The following is a 25,224-nucleotide window of genomic DNA, read 5'->3' on the forward strand; positions in this document are numbered from 1 at the left end:
TAATCCTGCCAAGGCAGATTGTGAAGTTTTAATTTAATACAAAACCTGGAATTAAGAGTCTGATTATGATTGTCTGAAAAGCCCAAATGCTTCACTAATGTCCTTTAGGGAAAGGAAACTGTCATCCTTACTTGGTCTGACCTATATGTGACTCCAGACTCCAATATGGTTGACTCTTAAATAATTAACTGAAAGACCAAAACTAAATTAACTGAAACACCAGGAAGGTCTTGCAACTCATAAATCGAGTACTGCGTATTTCTTTTCATACGTTGCATGACACGATGTTGCTTTCCCAAATGGAGAGGGAGGACTTGTGACATTTGTGAAATTTACGTCAGTCTTGTAAAAGGTTTGACTGTCAGAGCATACACCCAGAGAGGAACTGTACCATGTTTTGATGAATCAAACCTTTGTTTAATATTTAAAAACATTGATGGCTCATTTTGCATAGGAAGCCAGCTCTCTGTGGAAAGAGGAGCCTGACAAGGATTGAAGGACCTCCCACCTTTAAAAAGTTCACATCGAAAAGAAATTAACAGAACAAAGCCGAGAAATATAAATATATAACATGAAAGATGATTGTGTTATATGCAACATGCAATGTGTACACAATGACTGCACAGTAAACTCAGAGGCATGGGGGACTGGAATTGGGCGTACCTTTCCCAGTTAAGGCTCCACTTTGCAAATGGAAGAAGTATTGCTCGCCTGGGGCCAAGCATCGATTGTGAACCAAAAGCAGTTCACTATGGGCTAGGTGAACCTTGTGTGACCCTCCCAAGATGTACCTCATCCTGTGTCGGGTGTACTTTTGGTTTTGTCCCTGCTATGCATGTGCCCACCTCTCCTTTTCTTTTGAACCGTATGTTTTAAGAATTGGGTTGAGTAATAATTTCTGGCAGCCATTTACAAAGTCAGACCAAATCCTCCTGCCCTCTTGTCTTGAGGGCAAATGTATCTATTGCTGAGATGCACTGGCCCCCTTCAGTTGCAAATCTACTCCCCTCCCCCACCCACCTTATAGAGTTGGGCAATGGACAGATTGGTGACGGAGGGTGGACTGAGTTGGGAGGGGCGAGGGTGTTGGGGATGGCGGTCTGAAGGAACATCACTGCTGAGTTTGGTCTCATCCGCAATTAAGTTTAGCCACTGGGCTGAGATCAGGGACAGGGTTTGCTTTTATTCATTTGTGGGATGTGGGGCGTTATTGGCTGGGCCCAGCAATTTATTACCTGTCCCTAGTTGACCCCTTGAGAAGGTGGTGTGAGCTGCCTTCTTGAACCGCTGCAGTTCATCTGCTGTGAGTGGACCCACAATGCCTTCAGGGAGGGAATTCCAAGATTTTGACCCAGCGACAGTGAAGGAACGGTGATATATTTCCAAGTCAGGATAATGATTGGCTTGAAGGGGACCTTTCAGGTGATGGTGTTCCCATGTATCTGCTGCCCTTGTCCTTCTAGATGGAGATGGTTGGAAGGCGCTGACTGAGGATCTTTGGTGCATTTTTGTTGTGCATTTTGAACACTGCTGCTACTGGGTGTCAGTTGGGGAGGGAGTGGATGCTTGTGGATGTAGTGCCAATCAAATGGGCTGCTTTGTCCTGGATGGTGTCAAGCTTTCTGTTGAGTGTTGTTGGGGCTGCACCCATCCAGGCACATGGGGAGTATTCCATCACACTCCTGACTTGAACTTGACCGCTATTTCTCTTATCTAATGCGAGGCTTCCTGAGACCATGGGTAACGCTATGGTTTCACTTGTCCAGGCTGGGTTAGCTGAACCAGAACAACCTGCTGACCTTTCCGGTGTGGAATGGCTCGGTTGGCCGCTCACCATAAGTAGAGCATGATACCTCTCTCCCACCACCCCCTCCACCAGCCAGCCCCATCCCCACCTCCTTGGAGAGAGTCACGAAGGAGGTCTGGAAACATTCTGCGATTCCCAGTGGGCAGGAGGTGTATGGAAGCTCATTGCCATGAGTCTGAGGCTAAGGAGAAACAAAACCATTGAACCAACCAGAAAGCAATGTCCGATATGACTCACAGGTTGTGTCTTTGGCTTTTGCGGGTTAGGTTTTCTGAAGCAGCTGAGGAGTCCACCTCTCCAGGAGTTCCCTACATGGGCACCTGTTATTGAGGCTCATTGAATCATTTAGATGGTTATATCTTCTCAGTTCAGTTTCCAGGTCCCATATCCTCTCTTGCCAAGAGCATCCACCGAGAAACGCCCTGACACTGCCTTGTGCCAAACCTGTTCTAACTCCTCCACCTCTGAAACTCTCACCTACGACTCTCTAACCTCTGGATTTGGCTATTGCCAATTCCCTCCTGCCCAGCATCCACCATCTGTAACACCTTCCATTTCTGGGTTTACGGCTCTGCCACTTAAATCCTAATTTCTGGAAGGCCTTATCCAATCACGGCGTAATTTCACGTCCTGCAAGATGCTCCACTGACCCCACCCACTTTGAAGAAGTTTTTGGTCACACGCGAATTGGGATCTGGTGCGGGCCGCTGTCTGCCCCTTCCACAAGTCCGAGGGAGGGGGGGGGGGGGTGGAATCTGTTTGTGGACTCACCTCCACATCCCTGCCTACCCCAGGGGACCTGTTGGTTAGCTGCCCCAGGATCTCTCGACCTGCCTCGCCGACAAGGCACTGCCTGACCGTTCACTGGCGAACTTGCCTTGGGATGGTCCACAGGCTGAAGGGGCGCTATCCAAATGCAGATCGGCCTCGTGGCGATCGCCGAACAAAGTCGAAGACTTTTCCTCAGAGCCACTGGATGGAAAGCTCCAAGCGAGGTGCCAGTGTCCAACAGGACCCAGGAATGTTAGAAAGTGGGGAAGGCAAAATTCAGTTTTGTCCTTGAGTTAGGTAGGGGAGGAGTGGAGAGAGGTGCTAGGACCTGGCTTCTGACCGGGCAAAATATTTACCACTTTGTGTTGAGTGAAGTTCTAAACGATACAAAAAACTGAGGAGATGCTGGAAATCTGAAGCAAAGAAAAACAGAGAAGTCCTGGCAGCATCAGAGTGACTTTATCTCAGGACAGGACTCATAATGTTAACTCTTGTTTTCTCTCCCCACAGACACGACTGAGTTTCTCCAGTTTCTGTACCTTTGTTTTGTTTTGGATTTCCAGCATTGGCTGTTCTGTGTTTTAGATGTTCTCCCCTGACCAACTTGTCCAGAGATGCTTTTGCATGCACGGTGGCTAGCACTGCCGCCTCACAGCGCCAGGGACCAGGGTTCGATGCCAGCCTCGGGCAACTGTCTGTGTGGAATTTGCACATTCTCCCCCGTGTCTGTGTGGGTTTCCTCCGGGTGCTCCGGTTTCCTCCCACAGTCCAAAGATGTGCAGGTTAGGGTGTATTGGCCGTGGTAAACTGTCCCATAGTTTCCAGGGTTGTGTACGTTAGGTGGGTTGACCATCGTGTCCAGAGATGTGCAGGCTGGGTGGATTGGCAATAGTAAATGTACAGGGTTACAGGGATGGGGTAGGAGTATAGGGACAGGGTAGGGTGACAGGGATAGGTAGGGGGCGGGGTCTGGATGGGATGCTCTTTGGAACAGGACCTGATGGGCTGAATGTCCTCTTCCTGCCCTGTAGGGGATTCCACAAACTTCTACGACCTGAAGCCACCTACATGTGGCAGTGCAGCACCACCTGTCCCTCAGGTTCCTGTAAAAGGTATTTTGAGTGTGTGAGTGTGTCTGTGTGCATGCGTGTGTGTGTGAGAGACTGTGTATGTGTGTGCGCCTGTGTGTCTGTGTTTGAGTTTGTGTGTGTGTGTATGTGTGCACGTGTGTGTCTGTGTGTGTGTCTGTGTGCACGCGTGTATGTCTGTGTGTGAGTGTGTGTGTGGCTGTCTGCCTGTATCTGTCTGTGTGCGTATGTCTGTCAGTAATGTGTGTGTGCGTGCGTGCGCACACATGTAAACTGTTTATGCATGTGTGTGTGTCTGTGTGTATCACTGTGTGCACGTGTGGGTGTGCGCGCACGTGTCTGTGTGAGTGTATGTGTGCACGCGAGTGTCTGTGTGTGTGTCTGTGTGGCTGTCTGCCTGTGTCTGTCTGTGTGTTTATGTCTGTCAATAACGTGTATGCGCGCGCTCGCGCACATGTGCATCCATTTATGCATGTCTGTGTGTGTCTGTCTATGTCGGTGTCTGTCTATGTGTGTGTATCTGTGTGTGAGAGAGAGAGAGAGAAAGGGAGATTGGCACTGCTCAGGAAAGCAGTGAGGGGACGGGGTGTGTGTTGGGGGAGAGTGACCTAAGGGCGCTGGGTGGTTCCGTTCCTGCCGCTGGGGCCCGCGCCAGTGATGCTGCGGGTGGGCACAATGACGAAGAGGAAGATGCCGGAGAGCACCAGCGCCACGGTGAAGATGAGTACGAAGCCGATGGCCATGTAGTAGCAGCTGCTGGAGCGGAAGGGCAGCCAGGCTGGGGTCCGTGGCGGGGTGTCCGAGCTGCTGCGGTGAGCCGGCTGCCCGACGTCCAGGCTCAGGCTGACGCTGCTGAGCTGCGTCGGCTTGAGGAAGGAGCTGGGCTCCGGGCCGCCGCTGCCGCTGGTGGTGGTGTAGAGCTTGCCCTTGTCGCGGCTGAACCGGATGGATGGAACGCTGCGCATCCCGGAGGGCAGGCGCCTCAGCACCGCCAGGTTGTTGTCCAGCGCCGGCAGCCCCTTGCCCGAGGGCAGCGGCGTGAGGCGCCGGCAAAGCGGGCAGCTGACCGAGCTGACCGTCTCCGAGCTGACGTTGATCCTCGCCAGGCACTCCAGGCAGAAGGTGTGGCCGCACGCCAGCAGCTTGGGCAGCTTGAAGACGTTGTCGAAGCCGCTGAAGCAGATGTCGCACTCCAGCTCGCACGCCCCCGGGCAGGAACCGCTCTTGGCCAGACCGGGGTCCTCGCTGCCTGGCTCTGACCTCTCCGCCCCCTCGCCCGTGTTATCTGTGTGCAAAAACACAGCTGTCAGTCCCGGCGACTCTGCTGCCCTGAAGCTCTGGGCTCGGGGGGTCCCGTCCGCATGTCCCGCAGTGCTGCAGAGGTGTGTAACTCTGGTAGTGCCCCTACCTCAGAGCTAGGGGACCCGGCCGCATGTCCCGCAGTGCTGCAGAGGTGTGTAACTCTGGTAGTGCCCCTACCTCAGAGCTAGGGGACCTGGCCTCATGACCTGCAGTGCTGCAGAGGTGTGTAACTCTGGTAGTGCCCCTACCTCAGAGCTAGGGGACCCGGCCGCATGTCCCGCAGTGCTGCAGAGGTGTGTAACTCTGGTAGTGCCCCTACCTCAGAGCTAGGGGACCCAGCTGCATGTCCCGCAGAGATGTGTAACTCTGGTAGTGTCCCTAAGACATGGCCTCATGTCCCGCAGTGCTGCAGAGGTGTGTAACTCTGGTAGTGCCCCTACCTCAGAGCTAGGGGACCTGGCCTCATGTCCCGCAGTGCTGCAGAGGTGTGTAACTCTGGCAGTGCCCCTACCTCAGAGCTAGGGGACCCGGCCGCATGTCCCGCAGTGCTGCAGAGGTGTGTAACTCTGGTAGTGCCCCTACCTCAGAGCTAGGGGACCTGGCCTCATGACCTGCAGTGCTGCAGAGGTGTGTAACTCTGGTAGTGCCCCTACCTCAGAGCTAGGGGACCCGGCCGCATGTCCCGCAGTGCTGCAGAGGTGTGTAACTCTGGTAGTGCCCCTACCTCAGAGCTAGGGGACCCAGCTGCATGTCCCGCAGAGATGTGTAACTCTGGTAGTGTCCCTAAGACATGGCCTCAGGTCCCATCATGCTGCAGAGGTGTGCACTTTTGATAGTGTCCCAACCTCTGGGCCAGGAGACTCAGCCTCAGGTCCTAGCAGCTCTCGAGATGTATATCTCTGAGCAGGTAAATTTGGAGGGCGGGGTGCCATTGAGACTAACGTCAGGCTCAGTACAGTAATAGTGTCCCTACCTCTGGGCCAGTGCACATGGCTTCAAGTCCCAAATGCTACTGAATGGGTTGATTGGGAAGGTGGGGTCTGACATCTAGAGAACCAGCATTGGGCCCTTGTAGTGGAGCAGTAGTGTCCTTACTTCTGGACCAGGAGAACAGAGTTGCAGAGGATCGTGGAGCCAGAGGATATGATAGAGATGGGGGTGGACAAGGCCATGTAGGGATGTGAATTTTAAAATCAAGATGTTGCCTGACTGGGAGACAATACAGGCCAATGAGGCTGGGGTGAATTAAGATGTAGGCTGTACAACACTGGATAATTTTGGGTTTACAGAAGCTAGGAAGTGGGAATCCAGCCAAGAAAGAGTTAGAATAGTTAAGTCTAGAAGTGACAAAAGCACGGATTGAGGGACTCAGCACCAGGTACATTGAGATGGTGGGGGCAGGGAGATGTCGAGTGATGTCGCGGGGTGGAGACCGGCAAGTCTTAATGATGGCACATTCATTAAGTGAAAAGCTTAGGTCCAGGTTAAACATGTGGCCAAGGTTGTGAACAGACTGACCAGGAACAGCGCTGGAATTCTATCTAAATCCATCATAATCTGCTCCACATTTACCCTCAGACCCCCTTCTTCAAGGAGAACACCTGCTTCTCCAACCTAACCTTGTCACGGAGATTTCTGGAACGATGCTGGTAAATTTCCTCTGCACTCACTCTAGAACCCCAGACTCTTCCTAAAGGCTGGTGACCAGAATGGCGTGCAATATTGTGATGTTAAGCACAGGTTTATAAAAGTCTGTCCTGACTTCGCTGCTTTGGGATTCAATAGGTCGACTTACGTCGCTCAAGATAGCATATGCTTTGCCAACTACCCTCTCAATACATCCCGCCATCTTCAAAGATCAGCACACGTGCCTCTACACCCCTGTGCCCCTTATGATTCTTGAGTAGTCAATCTCTTCTGCAAGAATGCATCACCCATCTTTCTATTATACTCAACTCCATCTGCCACTTGTCTGCCCATTCTGCCAGCCTAACTGTGAACTGGGGACATTTGATTGCTATCACCTTCCCTATCGTCAACGAATACAGAAATATTACTCCAAAATCCAAGTCAATTTTTATGTAGCAAATAAAGCTGTTGTCTCACAGCTGAACCTTGGGGCACACCAATCTCTGCCGTGTACCCCAGCTTGAAGGCACAATCATACACAGCATTCTGGGTAATCCAAGATGGAGGACGGGAAACATTTCTGGCCGTAACAGATGCTCCTTTCTTTGAGGTATTTTAGGTGCTGGAGGTGATTTCCGTGAATTCCAGGAGCAGCAATTACTGTCTTATATGCTGTTGCGTTGTTTGGAACTTTGGGGGAAAAAAAAGTCAAAACAACAGCAGTTTTAAAAGGGAGAAGAGCAGACAGAGGAAGCACATGGTGAGGACAGTGCAGGAGAGACAGAGAGAGAGAGAGAGAGAGAGAGAGAGAGAGAGAGAGAGAGAGAGAGAACCTGCACAGCTACTGCCTTTGCTGTTTTGAATTCATGTATCGCTGGACATTGGAGTGCGCCTGGAAAAAATTAACAAACAGTGAAATTATAGGGTAAATAGGAAAAGTCTTTTCCCTGGGGTCGGGGAGTCCAGAACTAGAGGGCATAGGTTTAGGGTGAGAGGGGAAAAATATAAAAGAAACCTAAGGGGCAACTTTTTCACACAGAGTGGTATGCGTATGGAATGAGTTGCCAGAGGATGTGGTGGAGGCTGGTACAATTGCAACATTTAAGAGGCATTTGGATGGGTATATGAATAGGAAGGGTTTAGAGGGATATGGGCCGGGTGCTGGCAGGTGGGCCTAGATTGGGTTGGGATATCTGGTCGGCATGGACAGGTTGGACTGAAGGGTCTGTTTCTGTGCTGTACATCTCTATGACTCTATGACACACAACCATATAACTGTAAGATGCAGGAGCAGATCTTGGCCATCCAGCCCTTCAGGTCTGCTTCACCATTCAATGGCAGATCTGGTAATCTGCAAATCCATTGTCCTGCCTTTTCCCCATAACCCTGGATTTCCTCACTGGTTTAAAAACTCTGCCTATTCTCGGCCTTGAATATCGCTCAAGGACCCAGCTCGGCCAGCCCCCTACAGTGTATAATTCCACAGAGTCATTGACCTCTGACATAAGAAATGTGTCCTAATCTCTGTCTTAAACGTGTGACCCATTATTCTGAAATAATGCCCTCTGATCCTGGACACTCCCAGAAGGGGAAACAACCTCTCCACATCTACCCTATCAAGACCCTGAGAATCTAATTTGTTTCAGTAAGGTCACCTGTCATTCTTCTATAACCCACTCAACCTCTCATAAGACAGTTCCTCCATAACTAGGGTCACCATACTTGACAAATCCACACGGGCTATCCTCCGTTAACGCAAGTCCTTACCAAGTGCCTGTTAATATTTTCCCTGGCTCTTGTTTCCAACACCTCAAGCACCACTGATGTTGGATTGGCTAACCTATGGTTACTAGGATTGTCTTTATGAATAAAAAACATTGTATTCGTCCCCAGTCCTCTGGTATCTCCCCCCATATTAGAAAATTATAGCACTCCACCCTCACCTCCTTTTATAATCTGGCACACAGCCACTCTGACCACAAGACTTATCCACTCCAAATATAGGCAGCCTTTCCAGTATATCCTGTTGATCAATTTTTACTCCATTATTAATTTACCAATCATATGTCATTAGCATTCTCTTCCTTAGGAAATACTGGTGCAATTACTCATTATATACTGTCACCCTATCTTACACCTCCAAGTATGTATTACTGTCTTTGTCCCCAAAAGGAACTCCTAACTACATGCTTACTATTACATGGAAGTTTTTGCATTTGCATTCATAGAATCATAGAGCGCTTACAGTGTTGAAACAGGCCATTAGGCCCACCAAATCCATACTAACCCTCCGAAGAGTAACCTGCCCAGAACCAATCCCCTCCTCTATTACTGTACATTTACTCGGACTAACGCACCTAACCCACACACGCCTGGGCATTATGGGCAATTTAGCATGGCCAATTCATCTAACGTGCGCATCTTTGGATTGTGAGGGGAAACTGGAGCACCCACAGGAAATCCATACAGACACGGGAAGAGTGTGCAAACTCCACATTCATGTCCCTGTGCTGTAGGATTCTGTGAATCTTGGTGTTACAGTAAAAGGAAAGGAAACAATGGAGAACACTGATAAAGAAATGTTTTAAAATATCCTTGTGTGTGCAAACAAAATAGAGCCTGAAGGTAATCCAAACTACACCTGGGTGGACAAGATTCCCAGATAAAATGGGACTTTCTGACAAGTCATTATTTGCACAATTGGTTGGTATGTCGGATATTGAATAGTGAACCACAGAATAGTTAGCCTGAGCTAACAGCAAGCTTGCTTTGAAAGGGTGTGGAGAGTCAATTAAATTAGCACCTCGCACGAAATGGCTAGATTTTGTGGTGCCAGTCCATAAAGTACCCGTGTTCAGATTGGGAGTGCTATGCTGGATGTTGAAACAGTGCCCTTGAGATAGTTAACCGGTGTAAATGCAAGTTGATCTTGCTGCTACAGAGCCACTGCCCATAAGTCTGTCATCTATGGTACCCAGGTCCACCACCAATCCAGGATAGCGATGTAATGGAGGCAGCCCTGAGAAAGTGGACTCTTCCAAAAGAATCAGGCACTTACTGAGAGTCTCTCCCAAGGAGCTTGTGTTGTGAAAGATACATGGGTGCCCCTCAAAACCACAGTCACTCTCAAAACGACAAACAACCCAAGCTTTCAACGCTGATCACCCCACAGTCATTGAATCCACTGGTTTCAGGATCTGTAGCGCCCCACTCTCAATGCTTATATCAGAGTCTGTCTCACCCCACCGTCACTATCTACTCTTTTAAAGCAGGAAGTTGGAAATAATAATGAAACAGCCCCTTTTGGGGCACGGAATTGAAATAAAATGCAAATCAGCAGTCAAATGGAAAGACATACAATGAAACAGAAACGTACTACTCTAAGATAACACTGTCTGAGCTGATTAAGGGGTCCTGCGATGCCCACTGGTCTGTGAAGGTTTTGACCGCGCTGGTGAGCACTACACGCTCCCTCCTGAGGGACCCCAGGAGTGGACATAACTGAGAAAGAGGGGCAGACAGTGAGGAATGACGAGCCCCTCTGCCCAGACCCGTGGATGGCCACCTTGGCCAGGCCCAAGAGGAGGCCCCCCCCCTCCGAGTCGTCCTCCCCTTGTCTCCACCCGGTGCCCATGGATGAGGAGCGCCCAACCAAAGTTTGAGGAGCAGCCGCTTCACTGACACGGATCTGTAAACCTCCCCCCCACCCCCCCCCCCCCCCCCCCCACCTCCACTGTCACTTTCTCTGCCAAAGGGATTCCAAACAGGCAGGCACTGGCTGTGCTGATATCAGGGTGAATCTTGATCACTCTCTGTGCTGGCACTGGGACTTACATCAACCCATTGTCACTGACCCCTTGCTGCTGTCGGGTTTGAATTGCACTGTGGCACCAGTCAGTACACACAACAGGGCAGCTTGAATACACAGGACGTGTGGTCATGAAGTGTAGTAATTCACAGAATGCACTGTCACTGCCTCTATCAATGGGTTTTATGTGTGTTTTTTTTGAGCGGTCAGTGACACAGGGAATAAAGTTGGAGGAAGAATTTCCATGTCATACTATTTTTCCTCATTCACAGGCAGTTCTCTCACCCACAATGTTTGGAAATGGATTGAACAATGACGTGCTTACTGTTTTAAAAGTTCATTCCTGAGGGTGTCGCTGACTAGGCCTGCATTTACTGTCCCACCTCTAATTGCCCATTTACAGTTAAGAGTCAGCCACTTTACCCTGGGTCTGGAGCCACACGTAGGCGAGATCAGATAAGCATTAGAGCTTTTGCCCGAAACGTCGACTCTCCTGCTCCCCGGATGCTGCCTGACCTGCTGTGCTTTTCCAGCACCACTCTGATCTAAACTCTGGTTTCCAGCATCTGCAGTCCTTGTTTTTAACCTAGATCAGATAAGCATGGCAGTTTCCATTCCTAAAGGAACCAGGTGGATTTTTCCCAACGATCAACAATGGATTCATGGTCATCATTAGACTCTTAGTTCAAGATTTTTAAAAATAGAATTCAGGAACTTGCTGTCAGTGTGAACAGCTAGTACAGGAACTTGCTGTCAGTGTAATACAACTAGTACATGACCCTGCTGTCAGTGCTATACAGCTAGTACAGGCACTTGCTGACAGTGCGATATAGCTAGTACAGGAATGTGCTTTCAGTGCGATATAGCCAGTACAGGCACAGGCTGTCAGTGTGATACAGCTAGTACAGGATCTTGCTGTCAGCGTGATACAGCTAGTACAGGAAAGTGCCGTCAGTATGATATAGCTAGTACAGGCACTTGCTGTCAGTGCGAGACAGCTAGTACAGGCACTTGCTGACAGTATGATACAGCTAGTACAGGAACTTGCTGTCAATGTGATACAGCTAGTACAGGCACTTACTGTCAGTGTGATACAGCTAGTACAAGCACTTGCTGTCAGTGTGACACAGCTAGTACACAAAACTGCTGTCAGTGTGATACATGTAGTACAGGCACTTACTGTCAGTACGATATAGCTAGTACATAAAATTGCTGTCAGTGTGTCAGAGCTATTACAGGAACTTGCTGTCAGTGTGATACAGCTTGTACAAAAAATTGCTGTCAAAGGGATACAACTAGTACAGGCACTTACTGTCAGTGTGATACAGCTAGGACAGGCACTTGCTGTCAGTGTGATAGAGCTAGTACAAGCACTTGTAGTCAGAGTGATACAGCAAGTACAGGAACTTGCTGTCAGTGTGACACAACTCGTACATGAACTTGCTGTCAGTGTGAAACAGCTTGCACAGGAACTTGCTGTCGGTGTGACATAGCCAGTACAGGCCCTTGCTATAACGTGATACAGCTATTTCACAAAATTGCTGGCAGTGTGATACAGCTAATACAGGAACATGCTGTCAGTGCGATACAGCTAGTACAGGAACTTGCTGTCAGTGTGACACAGCTAGTACAGGAACTTGCTGCCCATGTGATTTAGCTCGTACACAAAATTGCAGTCAGTGTGGGACAGCTAGTACTGGAACTTGCTGTCAATGCGGTACAGCTAGAACACATAATTGCTGTCAGTGTGACACAGCTAGTACAGGCACTTACTTTCAGTGTGATCCAGCTAGTACAGGAACTTGCTGTCAGTGTGGCACAGCTAGTACAGGCACGGGCTGTCAGTGTGATACAGCTAGTACAGGGACTTGCTGTCAGTGTGATCCAGCTAGTACAGGAACTTGCTGTTAGTGTGGCACAGCTAGTACAGGCACGGGCTGTCAGTGTGGTACAGCTAGTACAGGAACTTGCTGTCAGTGTGATACAGCTAGTACAGGGACTTGCTGTCAGTGTGGTACAGTTAGTACAGGAACTTGCTGTCAGTGTGATACAGCTAGTACAGGAACTTGCTGTCAGTGTGATACAGCTAGTACAGGGACTTGCTGTCAGTGTGGTACAGTTAGTACAGGAACTTGCTGTCAGTGTAATACAGCTAGTACAGGAACTTGCTGTCAGTGTGGTACAGCTAGTACAGGAACTTGCTGTCAGTGTGATACAGCTAGTACAGGGACTTGCTGTCAGTGTGGTACAGCTAATACAGGGACTTGCTGTCAGTGTGGTACAGCTAGTACAGGAACTTGCTGTCAGTGTGGCACAGCTAGTACAGGGACTTGCTGTCAGTGTGACACAGCTAGTACAGGAACTTGCTGTCAGTGTGGCACAGCTAGTACAGGCACGGGCTGTCAGTGTGATACAGCTAGTACAGGGACTTGCTGTCAGTGTGGTACAGTTAGTACAGGAACTTGCTGTCAGTGTGATACAGCTAGTACAGGAACTTGCTGTCAGTGTGATACAGCTAGTACAGGGACTTGCTGTCAGTGTGGTACAGTTAGTACAGAAACTTGCTGTCAGTGTAATACAGCTAGTACAGGAACTTGCTGTCAGTGTGGTACAGCTAGTACAGGAACTTGCTGTCAGTGTGATACAGCTAGTACAGGGACTTGCTGTCAGTGTGGTACAGCTAATACAGGGACTTGCTGTCAGTGTGGTACAGCTAGTACAGGAACTTGCTGTCAGTGTGGCACAGCTAGTACAGGGACTTGCTGTCAGTGTGACACAGCTAGTATAGGAACTGGCTGTCATTGTCACACAGCTTGTACACAAAATTGCTGTCAGTGTGATACAGCTAGTACAGGAACTTGCTGTCAGTGTGATACAGCTAACACAGGAACTTGCTGTCAGTTTTATACAGTTAGTACAGGAACTTGCTGTCAATGTGATACAGCTAGTACACAAAATTGCTCTCAGTGTGATACAGCTAGTACAGGAACCTGCTGCGCATGTGATACAGCTAGTACAGGAACTTGCTGTCCGTGTGATACAGCTAGGACACAAAATTGCTGTCAGTGTGATACACCTAATACAGGAAATTGCTGTAAGTGTGACATAGTTCATACAGGCACGAGCTATCAGTGTGATACAGCTAGTACAGGAACTTACTGTCATGGGACACAGCTAGTACAGGAACTTGCTGTCAGTGCAATACAGCTAGTACAGGGACTTGCTGTCAGTGTTATACAGTTAATACAGGAACTTGCTGTCAGTGCGATACAGATAGTACAAAAAGTTGCTGTCAGTGTGATACAGCTAATACAGGCACTTGCTCTCAGTGTGATACAGCTAGTACAGGAACTTGCTGTTGGTGTGACACAGCCAGTACACAAAATTGCTGGCAGTGTGATACAGCTAGTACAGGAACTTGCTGTCAGTGTAATACAGCTAGTCCAGGAATTTGCTGTCAGTGTGATACAGCTAGTACAGGAACTTGCTGTCAGTGTGATACAGCTAATACAGGCACTTGCTCTCAGTGTGATACAACTAGTACAAGAACTTGCTGTTGGTGTGACACAGCCAGTACACAAAATTGCTGTCAGTGTGATACAGCGGGCACAGGCTTTTGCTGTCAGTGAGACACAGCTAGTACAGGCACTTACTGTCAGTGTGATACTGCAAGTACAGGAACTTGCTGTCAGTGTAATACAGCTAGTACAGGCACCTTACTGGCAGTGTGATACAGCTGGTACAGGCACTTGCTGTCAGTATTATACAGTTATGACAGGAACATGCTGTCAGTGTGACACAGCTAGTACAGGCACCTGCTGTCAGTGAGATACAGCTAGTGCTGGCACTTGCTGTCAGTGTGACTCAGCTAAGACAATAACTTGCTGTCAGTGTGATACAGCTAGTATAGGAACTTGCTGTCAGTGTGATACAGCTCATACAGGCACTAGTTGTCAGTGTGACGCAGCTAGTACACAAAGTTGCTGTCAGTGGAATAGAGCTAGTACAGTCACCTTGCTGTCAGTGTGATACAGCTGGTACAGGCATTGCTGTCAGTGTGACACCGCTAGTACAGGCACCTGCTGTCAGTGTGATACAGCTAAGACAAGAACTATCTGCCAGTGTGTTACAGCTAGTACAGACACTTTGCTGTCAGTGTGATACAGCTAGTACAGGAACTTGCTGTCAGTGTGATACAGCTAGTACAGGCACTAGCTGTCAGTGGGACACAGCTATACAGGCACTTGCTGTCAGTGTTACACAGCTAGTACAGGCACTTGCTGTCAGCGTGACACAGCTAGTACAGGCAGCTTGTTTTCAGTGTGATACAGCTAGTACAGGAACTTGCTGTCAGTGTGACAGAGCTAGTACAGGAACTTGCTGTCAGTGTGACACAGCTAGTACAGGAACTTGCTGTCAGTGTGATACAGCTCATACAGGCACTAGCTGTCAGTGTGACGCAGCTAGTACACAAAGTTGCTGTCAGTGGAATAGAGCTAGTACAGTCACCTTGCTGTCAGTGTGATACAGCTGGTACAGGCATTGCTATCAGTATTATACAGTTAGGACAGGAACTTGCTGTCAGTGTGACAAGCTAGTACAGGCACCTGCTGTCAGTGTGATACAGCTAAGACAAGAACTATCTGCCAGTGTGTTACAGCTAGTACAGACACTTTGCTGTCAGTGTGATACAGCTAGTACAGGAACTTGCTGTCAGTGTGATACAGCTTGTACAGGCACTAGCTGTCAGTGGGACACAGCTATACAGGCACTTGCTGTCAGTGTTACACAGCTAGTACAGGCACTTGCTGTCAGTGTGACACAGCTAGTACAGGCAGCTTGTTTTCAGTGTGATACAGCTAGTACAGGAACTTGCTGTCAGTGTGACACAGCTAGTACAGGAACATGCTGTCAGTGTGATACAGCTGGTACAGGCACTTGCTGTCAGTATTATACAGTTAGGACAAGAACTTGCTGTCAGTATGACACAGCTAGTACAGGCACCTGCTGTCAGTGTGATACAGCTAATAGTGGCACTTGCTGTCAATGTGACACAGCTAAGACAATAATTGCTGTCAGTGTGATACAGCTAATACAGACACTTCCTGTCAGTGTGATACAGATAGTACAGGAACCTGCTATCAGTGTGATACAGCTAACACAGGAACTTGCTGTCAGTGTGACACAGCTAGTACAGGCACATACTGTCAGTGTGATACAGCTAACACAGGAAATTGCTGTCAGTGTTATACAGTTAGTACAGCTAGTAAAGGAACTTGCTGTCCGTGTGATACTTCGAGTACACAAAATTGCTCTGAGTGGGATATAGCTAGTACAGGCACACGCTGTCAGTGTGATACAGCTAATACAGGAACTTGCTGTCAGTGTGACACAATTCATACAGGAACTTGCTGTCAGTGTTATACACTTAGTACAGGAACTTGCTGTCAGTGTGGTACAGCTAGTACAGGAACTTGCTCTCAGTATGATACAGCAAGAACAGGGACTTGCTGTCAGTGTGACACAGCTAGTTCAGGAACTGGGTGTCAATGTAACACAGCTTGTACACAAAATTGCTGTTAGTGTGATACAGCTAGTACAGGCACTTGCTGTCAGTGTAATTCAGCTAGTACAGGCACACGCTGTCAGTGTGATACAGATAGTACAGGAACTTGCTGTCATTGTTATACAGTTAGTACAGGAACTTGCTGTCAGTGTGGTACAGCTAGTACAGGAACTGGCTGTCAGTGTGACACAGCTAGTACAGGCACATACTGTCAATGTAATACAGCTTGTACAGGAACTTGCTGTCAGTGTGACACAGCTAGTACAGGCATAAACTGTCAGTGTGGTACAGCTAGTACAGGAACTTGCTGTCAGTGTGATACTTCTAGTGCACAAAATTGCTCTCAGTGGGATATAGCTAGTTCAGGCATACACTGTCAGTGTGATACAGCTAATCGAGGAACTTGCTGTCAGTGTGACACAATTCACACAGGAACATGCTGTCAGTGTGGTACAGCTAGTACAGGAACTTGCTGTTAGTGTGTCACAGCTAGTACAGGCACTTGCTCTCAGTTTAATCCAGCAAGAACATGGACTTGCTGTCAGTGTGACACAGCTAGTTCAGGAACTGGGTGTCAATGTAACACAGCTTGCACACAAAATTGCTGTTAGTGTGATACAGCTAGTACAGGCACTTGCTGTCAGTGTAATACAGCTAGCACAGGCACTTGCTGTCAGTGTAATTCAGCTAGTACAGGTACACACTGTCAGTGTGATACAGTGAGGACAGGAACTTGCTGTCAGTGTTATACAGCTAGTACAGGAACTTGCTCTCAGTGTGATACAGCTAACACAGGAACTTGCTGTCAGTGTTATACAGTTAGTACAGGTACTTGCTGTCCGTGTGATACTTCTAGTACACAAAATTGCTCTGAGTGGGATATAGCTAGTACAGGCACACGCTATCAGTGTGTTACAGCTAATAGAGGAACTTGCTGTCAGTGTGACACAATTCATACAGGAACTTGCTGTCAGTGTTATACAGTTAGTACAGGAATTTGCTGTCAGTGTGGTACAGCTAGTACAGGAACTTGCTATCAGTGTGTCACAGCTAGTACAGGAACTTGCTATCAGTGTGTCACAGCTAGTATAGGTACTTGCTCTCAGTATGATCCAGCAAGAACATGGACTTGCTGTCAGTGTGACACAGCTAGTTCAGGAATTGGGTGTCAATGTAACACAGCTTGTACACAAAATTGCTGTTAGTGTGATACAGTTAGTACAGGCACTTGCTGTCAGTGTAATACAGCTAGCACAGGCACTTGCTGTCAGTGTAATTCAGCTAGTACAGGCACACACTGTCAGTGTGATACAGCGAGGACAGGAACTTGCTGTCAGTGTTATACAGCTAGTACAGGAACTTGCTGTCAGTGTGTCACAGCTAGTATAGGAACTGGCTCTCAACGTAACACAGCTTGTACACAAAATTGCTGTTAGTGTGATACAGCTAGTACAGGCACTTGCTCTCAGTATGATACAGCTAGTACAGGAACCGGCTGTCAGTGTGATACAGCTAGTACAGGAACTTGCTGTCAGTGTGACACAAAATCATACAGGAACTTGCTGTCAGTGTGGTACATCTAGTACAGGAACATGCTGTCAGTGTGTCACAGCTAGTACAGGCACTTGCTCTCTGTATGACTCAGCTAGTACAGGGACTTGCTGTGTGTCACAGCTAGAACAGGCATTTGCTCTCCGTATGATACAGCTAGTACAGGGATTTGCTGTCAGTGTGACACAGCTAGTACAGGCACATGCTGTCAGTGTGATACAGCCAATACAGGAACTTGCTGTCAGCGTGGTACAGCTAGTACAGGAACTTGCTGTTAGTGTTATACAGTTAGTACAGGAACTTGCTGTCAATGTGGTACAACTAGTACAGGAACTTGCTGTCAGTGTGTCACAGCTAGTACAAGCACTTGCTCGCAGTATGATACAGCTAGTACAGGGACTTGCAGTCAGTGTGTCACAGCTAGTACAGGAACTGGCTGTCAATGTAACACAGCTTGTACACAAAATTGCTGTCAGTGTGATACAGCTAGTACAGGCACTTGCTGTCAGTGTGATACAGCTAGTACAGGAACTTGCTGTCAGTGTGTCACAGTCAGTACAGGAACTTGCTGTCAGTGTGATACAGCTAGTACAGGAATGTGCTGTGAGTGTATCACAGCCAGTACAGCAATGTGCTGTCAGTGTAATACAGCTCGTACAGGAACTTGCTGTCTGTGTGACACAGCTAGTACAGGCACAAACTGTCAGTGTGGTACAGCTAGTACAGGAGCTTGCTGTCAGTGTGATACTTCTAGTACACAAAATTGCTCTCAATGGGATATAGCTAGTACAGGCACACGCTGTCAGTGTGATACAGCTAGCACAGGCACATACTGTCAGTTTGATACAGCTAACACAGGAACTTGCTGTCAGTGTTATACAGTTAGTTCAGGAACTTGCTGTCAGTGTGGTACAGCTAGTACAGGAACTTGCTGTCCGTGTGATACTTCTAGTAAACAAAATTGCTCTCAGTGTGATATAGCTAGTACAGGCACACGCTGTCAGTGTGATACAGCTAGTACAGGAACTTGCTGTCAGTGTTATACAGTTAGTACAGGAACTTGCTGTCAGTGTGATACAGCTAGTGCAGGAACTTGCTGGCAGTGTGGTACAGCTAGTACAGGCACGTACTGTCAGTGTAATACAGCTAGTACAGGAACTTGCTGTCATTGTTATACAGTTAGTACAGGAACTTGCTGTCAGAGTGATACAGCTAGTACAGGAACTTGCTGTCAGTGTGACACAACTCGTACATGAACTTGCTGTCAGTGTGATACAGCTAGTACAGGAACCTGCTGTCGGGTGTGACACAGCTAGTACAGGCACTTGCTATAACTTTAATACAGCTATTACACAAAATTTCTGGCAGTGTGATACAGCTAGTACAGGCACGTGCTATCAGTGCGAAACAGTTGGTACACAAAACTGCTGTCAGTGTAATACAGCTAGTACAGGAACTTGCTGAGTGTGACACAGTGAGTACAGGCACTTGCAATCACTGTGATAGAGCTACTACACAAAATTGCCCTCAGTTTGATACAGCTAGTACAGGAACATGCTGTCAGTGTGATACAGCTAGTACAGGCACTTGCTGTCAGTGTGATATAGCTCGTACAGGAACTTGTTGTTATTGTGATACAGTTGGTATAGGAACTTGCTGTCAGTGTGACACAAGATCATACAGGAACTTGCTGTCAGTGTGGTACAGCTAGTACAAGAACTTGCTGTCAGTGTGGTACAGCTAGTACAGGAACTTGCTGTCAGTGTGTCACAGCTAGTACAGGCACTTGCTCTCAGTATGATTCAGCTAGTACAGGGTCTTGCTGTGTGTCACAGCTAGAACAGGCACTTGGTCTCAGTATGATACAGCTGGTACAGGGATTTGCTGTCAGTGTGACACAGCTAGTACAGGCACATTCTGTCAGTGTGATACAGCTAATACAGGAACTTGCTGTCAGCGTGGTACAGCTAGTAAAGGAACTTGCTGTCAGTGTGATACAGCTAATACAGAAACTTGCTGTCAGCGTGGTACAGCTAGTAAAGGAACTTGCTGTCAGTGTGATACAGCTAATACAGAAACTTGCTGTCAGCGTGGTACAGCTAGTACAGGAACTTGCTGTCAGTGTTATACAGTTCGTACAGGAACTTGCTGTCAGTGTGGTACAACTAGTACAGGAACTTGCTGTCAGTGTGACACAGCTAGAACAGGAACTGGCTGTCAATGTAACACAGCTTGTACACAAAATTGCTGTCAGTGTGATACAGCTAGTACAGAAACTTGCTGTCAGTGTGATACAGCTTGTACAGGAACTTGCTGTAAGTGTGATACAGCTAGTACAGGAACGTGCTGTCAGTGTAATACAGCTCGTACAGGAACTTGCTGTCAGTGTGATACTTCTAGTACACAAAATTGCTCTCAGTGGGATATAGCTAGTTCAGGCACATGCTGTCAGTGTGATACAGCTAATACAGGAACTTGCTGTCAGTGTGACACAATTCATAAAGGAACATGCTGTCAGTGTGGTACAGCTAGTACAGGAACTTGCTGTCAGTGTGATACTTCTAGTACACAAAATTGCTCTGAGTATGAAAAAGCTAGTACAGGCACACACTGTCAGTGTGATACAGCTAATACAGGAATTTGCTGTCAGTGTGACACAATTCACACAGGAACATGCTGTCAGTGTGATACAGCTTGTACACAAAATTGCAGTCAGTGTGGTACAGCTAGTACTGGAACTTGCTGTCAATGCGGTACAGCTAGTACAGGAACTTGCTGTCAGTGTGACACAGCTAGTACAGGCACTTACTGTCAGTGTGATACTGCAAGTACAGGAACTTGCTGTCAGTGTAATACAGCTAGTACAGGAACTTGCTGTCAGTGTGATACAGCTAGTACAGGAACTTGCTGTCAGTGTGATACAGCTATTACAGGCACTTGCTGTCAGTGAAATACAGCCTGTACACAAAATTGCTGTCAGTGTGATACAGCTAGTACAGGAACTTGCTGTCAGTGTTATACAGTTAGTACAGGAACATGCTCTGAGTATGATATAGCTAGTACAGGAACACGCTGTCAGTGTGATACAGCTAATACAGGAACTTACTGTCAGTGTGACACAATTCATACAGGAACATGCTGTCAGTGTGATACAGCTAGTACAGGAACATGCTGTCAGTGCGATTCAGCTAGTACAAAAAATGCTGTCAGTGTGATACAGCTATTACAGGCACTTGCTGTCAATGAAATACAGCTTGTACACAAAATTTCTGCCGGTGTGGTACAGCTAGTACAGGAAATTGCTGTCAATGCAGTACAGCTAGTATACAAAATTGCTGTCAGTGTGATACAGCTAGTACAGGAACGTGCTGTCCATGCGATTTAGCTAGTACACAAAATTGCAGTCAGTGTGCTACAGCTAGTAATGGAACCTGTTGTCAATGCAGTACAGCTAGTACACATAATTGCTGTCAGTGTGACACAGCTAGTACAGGCACTTACTGTCAGTGTGATACTGCAAGTACAGGAACTTGCTGTCAGTGTAATACAGCTAGTACAGGCACTTACTGTCAGTGTGATACTGCAAGTACAGGAACTTGCTGTCAGTGTAATACAGCTAGTACAGGAACTTGCTATCAGTGTTATACAGTTAGTACAGGAACTTGCTGTCAGAGTGGTACAGCTAGTACAGGCACGTACTGTCAGTGTAATACAGCTAGTATAGGAACTTGCTGTCAGTGTGACACAACTTGTACATGAACTTGCTGTCAGTGTGATACAGCTAGTACAGGAACCTGCTGTCAGGTGTGACACAGCTAGTACAGGCACTTGCTATAACTTTGATACAGCTATTACACAAAATTGCTGGCAGTGTGATACAGCTAGTACAGGCACGTGCTGTCAGTGCGAAACAGTTGATACACAAAACTGCTGTCAGTGTGATACAGCTAGTACAGGCACGTGCTGTCAGTGCGAAACAGTTGATACACAAAACTGCTGTCAGTGTGATACAGCTAGTACAGGAACTTGCTGTCAGTGTGATACATCTAGTACACAAAATTGCTCTCAGTGTGATACAGGTAGTACCGGAACATGCTATCAGTGTGATACAGCTAGTACAAAAAACTACTGTCAGTGTGATACAGCTATTACAGGCACTTGCTGTCAGTGAAATACAGCTAGTACACAAAATTGCTGTCAGTGTGATACAGCTAGTACAGGCACTTGCTGTCAGTGTGACACAGCTAGTACACAAAGTTGCTGTCAGGGAGATACCGCTAGTACAGGAACTTGCTATCAGTGTGACACAGTTAGCGCACAAAATTGCTGTCAGTGCGATACAGCTAGTACTGGAACTTGGTGTCTGTGTGAAATACAGTAGCTAGTACAGGCACTTGTTTCAGTGTGAAATTGCTGGTAGAGGACATGAGTGTTACAAAAAGCTGACAATTAAGAGCAGAGAAGAGTGGACCACCTTCATCTGCGTGCTATTTTCTGCTGTGTCACGCTGTGATCTTTTGCTATAAAGTCTCCGTCTTATGATCCTGCTCCACAGCTACCTGATGAAGGAGCAGTGCTCCGAACGCTAGTACTTCCAATAAGCCTGTTGGACTATAACCTGGTGTTATGTGATTTTTAACTTAAACGGTTAGCAGTCCTGCCACAGCTAGTCATAATAGGTGATGGATACAGAAAAGAACTTATTGTAGGAGGAGGCTGAACAAACACCTGCATCCTGAATAATGGGGAGCTTGGGCACTTCAGTGTAAAAGATAAGACTGAAGGGTTTGTAACAGTCTTCAGCCAGAAGGGCTCAGCCTCTTCCTGAAGTCCCCACTGTCACGGATGGCCATCTTCAGCAATTCAACTCATTCATGTGCTATCAAGAAATGACTGGATACCTTAAACTGTGATCCTACCAATATGAACAGCCCTAACAGCAGACATGGGAGAACACCAACACCTGTAAGTCCCCCTCAGAGCCACTCACCATCCTGACTGGGAAATATATCGCCTTCCTTCAATGTCTCTGGGTCAAAATCCTGAAACTAATACCAATGGGATTATGGGCGTACCTCCAACAAATGAACTGCAGTGGGTCAAGAGAGCAGCTCTCCACCAACTCCTCAAGGGGCAACTAGGGATGGGCAATAATTGTTGGCCCAGCCAGTGATGCCCTGGGCAATTTCTCTCATTGTCAGGTAGAGGCCAGTGTTGTAGCTGTACTAAAACCACTTGGCTACGAATTTGGCAAGTTCTGGAGCACATGTTTGCAGTACTTTTGCCAGAACGTCGTCAGGGCCAAGCCTAGTTCTGTGCCTGGCATGGCCTCCCTCCTCATTGTACCAGGGTCGATCTCCTGACTTGACGATAATGGTCGAGTGGGGGATATGCCCGCCATGAGGGTGAAACTTGTGATTGGGTCCAATTTGCTACTGTTGATGGCTCACAGCGCCTCATGGATGTCCAGTTGGTGAATCTGTCCAGTGTCTACCTCATTTAGCACAGTGATGGTGTCACAAGATATGGTGCAGGGTATCCTCAATGTGAAGATGGGATTTTGTCTCTACAAGGGCTCTGCTGCTGTCAATGGACAATACAACTGTGGCAGGCAGATGTGTGAGACGAGGTCAAGTAGGTTTTTTCCACCTTCTTGGCTCACTGTCTGGTTCACCTTCTGCCATAAGTCGAGTCTAGCAGATATATCCTTTACAACCTGACCAACTTGGTCAGCAGTGGTGCTGTTGAGCTACTGTTGGTGTTGCATATTGAAGTCCCACAGCTAAAGTACATTCTATGCCCTTGTCACTCTCAATGCTTTCTCCAAGTGACGTTTGACATGGAAGAGCACGGGTTCATCAGTCAAGGTGATGGGAGCAATATGTGGGAATCAACAGGAGGCTTCCTTGCCCATGTTTGATCAGATACTATGAAACAATGTTCCCAGAGCATAGGTCAATGTCAGGTGGTCTGTCCAGTCTCAATCCTTTTGTTTTGAGGTTTTTTTTTCACAATTTGGTCCAACAGAATGGTTTGCTCAGCCATTTCAGCTATCAGTTAAAGGGTCTGGAATCACATATAGGCCAGACCAAGTAAGAAGCAAAATTAGTGGAGCGGGTGTGTTTTTACAATGATGATTTCACAGTCACCATCAAACTTTTACTTTCACTATTTGGTGCAGTGGGATTTGAGTCCGAGTCCCTGGAGTATTATCTGGGTCCCAGGGTTACTTGCTCAATGGTAATGCCACTACACCATTGCCTCCCCAATTGTGTTACCTCTCCTTGAGCTTCCTACTACAACTCATCACTTCCCAGTTTCATATATTTCACTTGCCATGTGTCAGCCCATTCCCATTTGCCTGAATATTTTCACAATTTGCATCTTATGTTATCTGCAGGTTTTGGTATTCTGCCTACATCCGTCTCATTGGTATATGTCTATCATGCAGAGGCCCTCACACCAACCCCTGGAGAACTCCATTGCATAGCTTCCTCCAGACGCAAAACCAACCAAGCCATTAATTATGCTTGTATTTGAAATATTTCAGTCTTGCTGTTAAGACTGTCATGTGCCACTTGAAGTTGATATCCATATCAACCCTAGCCTCATCAACCAGCTTTCTCCTTAACTTCACTAAAGAACTCAATCAAGCTGTTAAACACGACTTGCCTTTGAAAGCTTCACAACTTGATTAACCTGGACTTGTTTAAGTGTCTGTTAAATTTGTCTTCACATTGATTCTCATGTTTTCTCAGGCTTCACTTGGTTTTCAACAACAATAGTGTCTCTTGTGCCTACTTTGGTTCTCACTCAATACCTAGATATGTTCCAGCAGAAATCACTGGATGTGATCAGGGCCCTCTCCTTCCCTAGGGCATGGAGACTGACTGTGAATCAGGGTTGTCCTAGAGTCTCCAGGACACTGCTGCCAACACCACAGGAGCAAGAGCATAGAATATAAACCAAAAATGTGTTTGCAGTTTCTTTGAACACCTTTCTTAATCAGTTAAAAAAAAGGATATGATTAGACGCACTGGGGAAGGGGGAATGGGTTGTTTGGTCAGTTAGGTTACTGAGGATGTAAGAATGGGGACAAAAAGAGGGCATGTATCTAACAAGACTTGGCAATCCCAACTGTAGTAACGTGGAGGAGCTGGGTGTTGGACTGGGGTAGGCAAAGTCAGAAGTCACACACACCAGATTAAAATCCGACAGGTTTATTTGAAACCACAAGATTTTGGGTGCTGCTTCTTCATCAGACTTCAGGGGTAGCACTCCGAAAGCTTGTAGGACTATAATCTGGTGTGGTGCGAAATCAGACTTAATCTCAAATGTTGTACTGATTGAGTTACTAACTGAGCCACTAGAGGGAGCCCCTCATAGATTATTCTGAAGAGTTAGGAAGGAGAGGGACCAGGAGAGACTGGGAAGGAAGTGGACCAAACAGAGCAGAGATTATTTTGGGGGCGAGGGGCGGTGGGAGGTATGGTGGCATGAGGCTTGCAAACTGTGGAATAGGAGGGACTGCTGGGCCTGAGTAAAAGCAGCTGAAGTCAGGAACGTAAAAGACACACAAGCTAAGGGCAGGCAAGAGAGCTTTCTATGTGGGGCACAGACAGCTTCACACAGGGCACCTCATACCTTCAGTGCATTATCTGAGCCAACAATGGCACCTATTGTTAAAGTTCACTTGAGAATG

General features: G+C 47.4%; 1 protein-coding gene across 1 annotated transcript in view; it reads right to left on the bottom strand.

The window, feature by feature from the left end:
* Window positions 1–395: 395 nt before the first annotated feature.
* rnf183 (ring finger protein 183) overlaps window positions 396–25,224 on the bottom strand; it is a 29,768-nt gene continuing 4,939 nt past the window's right edge. Inside the window, exon 2 of the mRNA XM_072549782.1 lies at window positions 396–4,951. Coding sequence (XP_072405883.1) covers window positions 4,275–4,951 — 677 coding nt within the window. The 3' untranslated portion in view covers window positions 396–4,274. The remainder of the gene's footprint in view (window positions 4,952–25,224) is intronic.

Source organism: Chiloscyllium punctatum, chromosome 30, assembly GCF_047496795.1.
Source record: "Chiloscyllium punctatum isolate Juve2018m chromosome 30, sChiPun1.3, whole genome shotgun sequence".
NCBI classification, from domain to species: Eukaryota; Metazoa; Chordata; class Chondrichthyes; order Orectolobiformes; family Hemiscylliidae; genus Chiloscyllium; species Chiloscyllium punctatum.